This window comes from Alligator sinensis, unplaced genomic scaffold (assembly GCF_000455745.1).
Source record: "Alligator sinensis unplaced genomic scaffold, ASM45574v1 scaffold62_1, whole genome shotgun sequence".
In the NCBI taxonomy this organism is placed as follows: Eukaryota; Metazoa; Chordata; order Crocodylia; family Alligatoridae; genus Alligator; species Alligator sinensis.
Genome location: NW_005842093.1, coordinates 2308346 through 2318346, shown reverse-complemented (window position 1 = coordinate 2318346; position 10001 = coordinate 2308346). Strand labels below are relative to the sequence as shown.

General features: G+C 41.9%; 1 protein-coding gene across 1 annotated transcript in view; it reads left to right on the top strand.

The window, feature by feature from the left end:
• The window catches only part of ADGRL3 (adhesion G protein-coupled receptor L3), a 312615-nt gene that overhangs the window by 139891 nt on the left and 162723 nt on the right, over positions 1–10001 (top strand). Inside the window, exon 8 of the mRNA XM_014520156.2 lies at positions 8105–8290. Within this exon, the coding sequence (XP_014375642.1) occupies positions 8105–8290 (186 nt within the window). The remainder of the gene's footprint in view (positions 1–8104; positions 8291–10001) is intronic.

Genomic DNA, 10001 nt, shown 5'->3' with positions numbered 1-10001 from the left:
TGAACAGGCCCTGTATGCTGGCACCAGCACAGTGCAATCTTCACCAGTCCCCAAACCAGTACACTGGGCCAGTCTAAACAGCACTGCATAGAGTGCACACACTGTGCCGGGCTCCTGGACCCCATGCGGCACCCCTGGCAATAAGTCTCACCCATACACCAGACCCACAGGCCAGATCATACTGCTACATGGGCTTTATCCAGCCCAAGGGCCCTATGTTTGACACTCCTGCCCTTAGCAGCTGGTCAGTGGTATCTGTCCATTTCTCAGTCTCTCTGGGCATCTCTATCCTATTACAGACCATGCTATGGGACACTGCCATGAAACCACTCCTTGCCCACGCAGTTCTATTCCTCATGTGCTGAACACTGAAAAAATACGATGTAGTCACCTTTTGGAGTCTTCTCAGGACACACTTAGGACCAGTTTTACAACATCTACATGACATGCATTTGGCATGTGTCATAACTGGGCAGATTGTGCTTTTATAGTATGGCCCATTGCTATACAGCAGGGGCAGGCAATTATTTTGGGTGGAGGGGCACTTACTGAGTTTTGGCAAGCCATCGAGGGGCACATGACAGGCAGCCCAGGGCAGATAAATATTTATTTTCTAAAATTTTTAGGGGCCCCACAGGCTGGATAGAATGGCCTGCAGGCCACATTTTGCCCACCCCTGCTATACAGATATACCCTTTAAATTATTTGTTTGGACTAAATGAAGTGTAAACCTGAGGAGAATTCCAGTAATGGTCATGAGGTGATCATCTAGAAGGATTTCTCATCTGTTCAGTGCACTTTATGCACCGTAGATACAGCACTTAGCTTCAGGCTGTATCTAAGGACAGGCCCTGCTTTGATTGACGTGAAGCAATAAGGAGATAACCTAGCTGTTGAATGCAAGTGTAAACAGTGGTGGAGTTTTGGAAACTCTTTAAATATAAGTTTTTGTTCTGTATGAGAGGAACATGGCTGTACTGTTAACTGAGAGAGACCCTGGGCATTTGTTACTGTTTTCAGTTCTTTCTTATGGGCAGTGCCAATTATGATAGACTCTTAGCCCAGCTAGAAAAATGTTCTGTATTTCTGAAGAAGAAAAGTGACAAAAGACTTCTGCTTGAGAAAGAAAATAAAGAAACTGAGAACCATACTATGGACTTGAAGCTCAGGAGCCACTGGTGCAATGGTAGTCTCCTTGGCATATCCTGCTCTCCAAATGTGGGAGGTGAGCTCTAGGGAAACGGGGTTTGCTCAGCTAACTCTGAAAACAGCCATGTCAATCTACAAAGTGATGGAGCAAGTAAAACCGCAGCTGCAAGCTTCACAAAGAAGACAGCGTTTATGAGGATATCACACAGCAGGCCTAAAAGGCTGTCTGCAAGTAGAAAATGCATGGGGAAGGGAATCCAAAAGAGTTATGGCACAAAGCCTGCAGGTAGCTGTTTCAGAACTGTAGAAGTGAATGTGCACAGACACACTGTCCAGCACCCAGCCAGAGTACAGACATTTGCGGTAACAGCAATTAATTTGCTAGCCAGTGCAAACAAAAAGAATAGGCAAGCTTTGAAAGAACCAGCTGATAGCTCCAGAAATGAAATATCATGCAGCAGTTGTATACAGCAGCTGCCATTGGCAAAAACTAATCTAAATTACTCTCCATATCTGTTTCATGGAAATTGCAGACAAAGTGGATATGGGTTTTGCCATCGATATATATTACCTTATGTGTCTATGGCACATTTAGACCAGGAGGCTCCTCCCCCCTCCAACTCACACAAAGCAAACAAACAACCTTAAAAACACATTGTCCTGTTCCTTCACTGTGAAGATACCATCTCCTTTTGACGTATAATAAACAGAAATAACAGCAGCAGTATAGTTGTTACAAGGGACAGAACCGATTTCTTCAGCTTGTGGTCAAGCCAGTAATTGGAAGCAAAATGAGTTGTTTACAGCAGAATCTCACTTAGAACAGCAGTTTTCCAACTTTGTAGACTGAAGGCAGCCCTTGTTAGACTCAAGGCAGCCGTTGCAAAATGTTAGTTCTTAATTTTCATTCATTTTCTGACTACAGAAAAATAATACACCAATTCTGCTGGTGCAAAGAACTCCGAAAGACCACAACAGGTCAGAATGGTTTTAATCCTATGAATTCCCATTTGAAATTCTCTGGGTTTAGCTTGTGAATCATGTTTGCACACTTAAAAGTGCTAACACTGCATGGCACCCTGCACCACCCTTGAAAGGGTCTCAAGGCACCCCAGAGTCCTATAGCACACTCGTTGAAAATCACTGACTTGGAACCACAAAACTTCAGTGGAAAATTTCTTAACAGAGTTTAGAGAACTTACCTGCTGCTGGCACTGGATTTATGACCCAGATACCCTCAGATCAACCATGACATCTTCCATTTTGATAATAGGCAAATGTTATAGATAAACAGTGATAGCAGATATGAATCTGCTATCGGTCAGGGCGGCTAGGGTCTGGAACCAGCTTCCAAGTGAGGTGGTGCAGGCTCCCACCCTGGGGGGTTTTAAGAGGAGGTTGGATGACCATCTTGCTGGGGTCGTTTGACCCCAGTACTCTTTCCTGCCATGGCACGGGTCGGACTAGATGATCTGCTCAGGTCCCTTCCTACCCTAGAATCTATGAAACTATGAATAACACAGGTAAGGCAAACAAAATAACCCCTCCCAACTGATTCTATATCTACCAGTGCTAGGGTTCACAGAGGGATGGTACGTCTGGCCAGTATGTGGGCTTCACCCTGAGGTTCCTTCTTGAATGTCAGATGTCAGCAGTTTGGAGGTTGATGGCTAAGGCTCACCCCATGCCAGTGGGGTGGGTAAGACAGGCTGGTGGCGTGCCCTCTGTCCATGATGGCCTCAGGTTCCACACTTGGGGACCCTTTGCTGGTCTGAAATCCCTCCTTTTGTATTCTTTCTCTTCTCTGATGACTCTTCATCTTCAGGCATCATTAATTGGTTTCCCTGGGGTCGTCATACTGTCCAAGTTCTGTTCTGTCAGCATATTCCTTTGTTTCTCCAACCCATCACATGCGCACATCTTAATTTGGTCATTTACTGGTGTCTTAATTTGGGCATGCCCTGGCCTTCTAATTTGATCCACCCACCAAAGATGGGAATCCCAAGGGCTCTGCAGCTGGTCACTGTGACTTAATGCCACCTTATTTCATGTTACGGAATTGTGTGGTATATGTCTTTAATTGCCCAGTCTGTTTATACCCACTTGTCCCTTGGCCTCAGACACTGTGTCTGCCTTGAAGGAGACTTTGTCACAAACAGGCTTTTAGATGCCATTCTCCTGGACCATTGTTCTAATGCATATCTACTTTATCTACAAGCCAATTCCTAAAAGCAAATTTCTAAATATAATTTTCTAGCCATCACCTGCCACATATCAAATATCCTTAAGTCAGATCACCTTTCTTCTCAGACTTGCAGCCAGGACTACTCCTGCACTTTGATGAGCAAATGACAGGAAGAACCTCAACCCTTCGTCTCAAGGAGCGTTGTAGGGAGAATGAAGGAACCTTTCGAGTTTGGTGTGTTTACTGATGATGGCTGGAGAAAAGCTTTAGAAATTAATACCAGCCTGAGGAGAGTGACTGCTGCCAAGTTTTTCACCACTCTGGAAAAATGGGTGTTGGCAAATTGTCCTTCCTCATGGGAGTTAACAACTTTGCCTTTTTAATACATTTTTAAACAGGTGCTATTTCAGATGACTGTCTTTTGGCATGTATTCAACCATGCAGAATTCATTAGGATGCTGAAACAGTTCATGAACTGGCATCAGAGGTGTAGACAGGCAGTTTTTATCTCCTGCGGCACTATAGAACAACCACCTGGTTGAAGGCCTGTATATATTTTGCAGGTGGGTTGCAACTGAAAAAAATACTTTTTTACAATTTCTACGAAGAACACTCCTGTATTTGATGGACATGCCTTTATGGCAGCCTGGAAACTTGCTGTGAGCACTCTAGCCTGCACAACACTGGCACAACCTTATGATAAACAGAAGGATGTAAATGTGCAGCACATAAAGCCCTTGAGCTCACTCAGTAACAATGGCTCCAACAAGCTAATGTACCACTGAGAAACAGTTTGTATTTCTGGTACCTTCTACTAACACAACTCCCCAAAACACCTATGGAAGGGCAGGCTAATTTTATAAACTTCAGTGAAAATTTTAAGAATATTTGTTCTATAAAAAGAAAGGCTGTATGGAATAGCTGTTATCTTTTGCTAGGCTCTGTGTGGTGGCGGGTGAGGTCATAAAGTCAAACTTCATATTGGGATTCAAGCCTTTTTGAATTCTCAGCGGGGCAGAGGCTGATGGAGCTGTTTAGAAGAGGATATGGTCTCAGTGGAATTAGATGCATGTACAGCCAAGCTAAAATAATTTAATTCTTGAATATAAGTTATTATTGGTCTAATGGGAAGAACAACATATTATCTCTGTCATTTATCTTATCTATATCATCATATGCTTTAATTCTCTGAAGATAAGTATATGAATATCTTCACTTTGGTTTCATTAAATCAGCTGGTTATTGCTTTTGAACTGATGGCAGTAGGTTATTCATTTATAAACCAGCTAATTGATTTACTTGAAGATAGAAACTCTGCCTGCTATTTCTGTTTCCATGCAACCTGTCATTTTAAATAGTCACCAAAAACTGAGGGAGCAAGAGAAATACCCAATTTTAGGTGCTGGATGGTAAAGTCAATAAGAAATTGCATATACATAACAGAACAACATTGGTTCTTTCACCCACTAGTGAATTTATAGCATTATTTATAGCTGATTCTCTATAATTTCCCCTTAACCCTTTGTACTTATCATGCCTTGGGACATTCCCCTTTGATATACAACACCAGCCCCATGGTGGCATATAACACAGTAAGTTCAGCAAACTGGAATGCTGAATACTTCTTTCAGTGCCATGATCACTGAAAACCTCTGGGTGGATCAAGGAAGGGAGTAGCTCTCTCTGCTTGTTGGATTTATGGAGCTAGCTAGCCCCTCACCCTAAAGACACGAGAAGGAAAAGAGGCACAGGGTAAGCAAGGAAGAACATCAAAGGATAAGGAAAGAAATCAAAGGAGGAAATAGAAGATGCAAATTAAAGTTGAGTTAATCTTCTAGTTCAGGCTTGGTGTAGGTCAGAGCTGTTCCCTAAGCAGCCTAGGGCCAAACACCCTCGGGACTACTCGAATGGGGGCATCACTAGTGGAAACTGTACAAAGGCGAGCCACTGGCTCCCTGAATTGCACTGTGTGCTGGCACCATCCCACAACTACCACTGAACCATATGCCTGTATAGCTCCAGCCTCCCCCCCTGCTTCTTGTGCTGAGCTCACCTCCTAGGGTGGGGAGAGCAAGCATAAGCTGCAGGACAGAGTGTGTGCTTGGAGACTCTAGCTGCTATTACATCTAGAGCGATGAGGAAAGTGGCCTGCAGGCAGGAGCTGAGGGACAACCATTTGACCCCGCATGGGCTGCATGTGGCCTGAGGACCACCAGTTGGACAGCCCTAGTTTAGGTGATGGTTAGATCCATTAGTCTATGAATCATCGTGATATTAAGATATTATGAATCATCCCAGGTCTCTCTTCTGCCAGCACAGGAAACTTTACTCCTGTGTTTCAGGTTCACCCCATTTCCCTGTTGATTTAATGCCTCTTCATGCTGATAGTGAGAAGACACATTAAGCTGTTAAATCCATGCTTTAAAAAAAAAAAAAAGCAATTGAGATAAAGTTCTCTCACTGTGGAATATGGCTCCCAATTACAGTAACAGTGGCCAGTGTGCTAAATGGTACATCATTTCAGAATTGCTTTGGACTGCTAAATCAGCTTTTACTTATTAAGTCTATGTTATGGAAATAGCTTTTTCCCCCTCTTGCTAATTTAGGTTATATTATTTAGTCTTGTTCCTTTTTTAAGGATTCACTAGTTGCTGCAGGGACTAGTGAGTGAAATGTAACTTCTTCTTTCATCTAGTAATCTTGCTGGTTTCAGGAGCTGCTGTTATTTTGACAGCAGACCTAGGCATATTTACACATTTTTTGTGCTAAGCTAGATATTGAGATGTTACCATATGGCTGACAAATCCCACCCCCACCCACAGGAATTCCAGTTTGTACTTCTCTTTGAGGCAGCTGCATCTACTTTCTCACCTCCATGTCTTTATATCCACTGGAATAATTGCTGGCAGTTTACACAAAGGAATACATGCCTACAGATTCCAGTGTTGTGCAGTAATAGTACCTGATTCTGATCTCAGTTCTAATGGCGATGATCAGGAATAGCTGGACTAACCTTAGTGTCTTCACATGGGTAGGCAGACAAGATTCTTTGGGTGAATCTGATATCTTTTATTAGACCAACTTAAGTAGTTGGAAAAACAATTATTAAGCAAGCTTTTGGGTTCAAAAACCCTTCATCAGGCTAAGGAAGTTTCAGCAGTTGATGTGTGCTCTTCCTGGATGGAATGAAAAGTAAAGAACCTAGAGGCTGATCTGGTACACATACAAGACAGGTAGTCAGTGAAAATGTAGATTGAGGAGTCAATGGGTGAGAGACAGGCTGGGGAAGGGGGGGAAAAGAGAGAGAGCCACCCATCCTAGCCTTCAAACAAGCACCGAACCTCGCCAACCTCATCACCAGAAGCAAACTTCCTCAAGCCCAGAACACACCAAAAGGATCCAGACCGTGCCATGACAAGAAATGCAAAACCTGACAACACATCTCCACAACAAATCACCCCACAACAGAGCCATCAGCATTCCTGGATCTTACAGCTGCACCTCCAGAAATGTAATATATCTCATCCAATGCACCAAATGCCCAGATGGAAAATACGTAGGACAGACCAAACAACAACTGCTCACCAGAATGAATGCACACCAGAAATCTATCGAAGACAGGAACACCCAATTACTGGTGAGGGCACATTTCTCACAAGAAAACCACTCTCTCTCCAATCTCTCAGTCCTGATCCTCAAAGGAAACTTACAAAACACTTCCCAGAGACGAGCCTATGAGCTCCACTTCATCAACCTCCTGGATACTAAAAATCATGGACTAAATATAGACATTGGATTTATGACACATTATAACCTGCCTGACATCTGACTCCCCAGGTATCTCTCCACTTTCATCCCCCTTCTCGCTCTTCCCTTCCCCCTCCCCAGCCTCTCTCTCACCCATTGACTCCTCAATCTACATCTTCACTGACTGCCTATCTTGTATGCATACCAGCCCAGCCACTGCCTTCTTTACTTTTCATTCCATCCAGGAGGAGCACACACCAACTGCTGAAACTTCCTTAGCCTGATGAAGGGTTTTTGAACCTGAAAGCTTGCTTAATAATTGTTTTTCCAACTATTTAAGTTGGTCTAATGAAAGATATCAGATTCACCCAAATAACCTTTTCTGCCTATGTCCTTAGACCAACATGAATACAACCTACACCCCTTCACATGGATAGGTGTGTTTAATCAGCTTCAAGCCCACAGAGTATAAGTCAGCCAGACCTCTTTTAGTGTTCTCCCTATTTGAACCCATGTTTTAGGAAACAGTTCGCTGTATTAGCATTATGGGCCTGGGGTGAGGCTTTGTAATTGTTGTAATAATAATAATAATAACAACATCATGTACAGCAACAACAACAACAACAACAACAACAATAATAATAATAATAGCACCTCTTCATTGTAGCAGGAAAAAATCATTGAATAATTAACATTGCACAATCCCTCTTTATTCTCCTGCTTTCCTCAGTGCAGATACTGGTGTCACTTGTGCAAAATAGAGGACAAGCAGCTGTCTCTCAGAAGAAAAGAGATAACATATATGAGCATACTTGCAAACCTAGCCAGAAATGAAACATCTGGATAATTGACAACATTTACATTCACACAAAAATTGAAGCTGCCTATCTGAGATGTGTATGGTGCTTGTCCAAACATCTCAGCATTGATAACAGGACCTTTTTCCTGTTTCTTTCCATGCTTTTTACCAATTAGCTAGGGACAGTACAATATTTTTTTGATTTTCTCCTTTTTATATCCTAGCTGAAGTCAGGGGAAACAGCTGCCAACATTGCCAGAGAGCTTGCAGAGCAAACGAAAAACCATTTGAATGCTGGTGACATCACGTATTCAGTGCGCGCCATGGACCAGCTGGTGGGCTTACTTGATGTGCAGCTCCGAAACCTGACACCAGGCGGGAAAGATAGTGCTGCACGTAGCTTAAACAAGGTAAGAAACAAGTGCCTTTGGAAGGAAGAATCGACTAAGTAAAGGCTTTTTTTCTTGGTAATGGTTAAGAGGCCTCACTCTAAAGTATTCAAGAGTGCTTCTGGTATTGGGAAATGTATACACGTAAATATTTAGCTAATTGAACATCATGAACCTGATCCCATTTTCAGTTACTACCCATGAGTGCAGCTCCATAATAACTCTGCTAAAGCTGCCAGAATTACTTGGGATTTATACTCCTGCAACTGAGAGCAGAATTTTGCCCGGTGATTTTATTGCTGGATCCGTTTATGAAGTGATGGTTCTTTATAAGTGAGGGAATTGACATTTTCAGTTGAGAGAGTCTTAGCAGTTGGGACTTTGGTTCAGCATCTCATAGAGATTTGTGGGATGTACTTATAAAAGTATAAAATACCCCTTGGATCCAGACACTTTCAAGTTCTGAGATATTAATGATCCAAAATCTTAACCTCTCAGTTGTGTTCAACAAACATGGGAAAATAAAAGAAGTGACTAATAAATTCATACCAAAGATATGCAAGGTGGATCAGCATCTGAGAGTTCTTGTTCTTCTTGTTCTTCTTCTTGTTCTTCTTCTTCTTCATGTTCTTCTTCCTCCTTCTTCCTTTCTTCTTCTTCCTATTGCTATTACTATCTATGATTCATTCCAAGAATACTTCTTGCTTTGTTAAATTATTATATGTTTCCTATGATGCCCAGATAGGAGAGATTTCTCATTATTATCAACATCCTGAAAACTGGGTGTAGCCAGCAGTTGGCATGTTATAAAAGCTAAAAGTTGGCAATAATGGTCTGAAACCTCATCTGTGAAAATCATACAGTAAATTTGTTCTGTTACAGTGAAATTCTCTGAGCTGGGAATCAGCCTAATCCCCTGTGCATCACCTACAGTAGTGACCTCAAAATTGAACCTCTGTGAGATTCAAATAGTGGGTCCTATAAGCCTGCACCAGCTCTAAACAAACCACTAGTAGATGCACAATTCTGTAGGCTGTACTGTTTAAATAAGGTACCAAATTCTGTTCTCAGTTACACTTCTGGCTTTAATGGCACCAGCATCTCTGTAACTGAGAGCAGAACTTGGTCCCAAGGTGGTTTTAAGGTTACATGAGTGGGGAAAAAACCCCAGCTAACACTAGTAATTCATTGTGTTTAATGTCACTTGGGATGGCAAAATAAATAATTCTCTGGAAGTAAAGTTATCTTCTTGATGTACAGTATTATTGCCGACTTAAACATAAAGGATCTTTTGCATTGTATTACAAAAAAAATAAAGAAATGGGAGTGGGAGCCCTGTGTATACTACGTTTTGCATGTGCTATGAACTGGGTAATCTTGATGCTATTAATTAATATTGCTTCAAGCTATTTTATAACCATGCAGGTAGAAATTGTATTAACTGTTGCATTGACATAACCTTATTTAATACAGCCCCACTGCAAATCTTTATATAAAATAATGTTGATATCTGACAACATCGGGTAAAGCTGGCAATTAATGTCACATACTAACTGGACACATGAATCTAGTCTGCTTGCTATTCTGAGTATTTCATGGTGACACACAACATTTATATTTAATCCTTTTATATTTCACCTTCTGACATTTATCTGTTTCTCTGAAATTTGGTAGCATCATTGGGGCACTTGGAGGCAATGGAGAAAAAAAAATAGTTAGACAGTATGTTGTT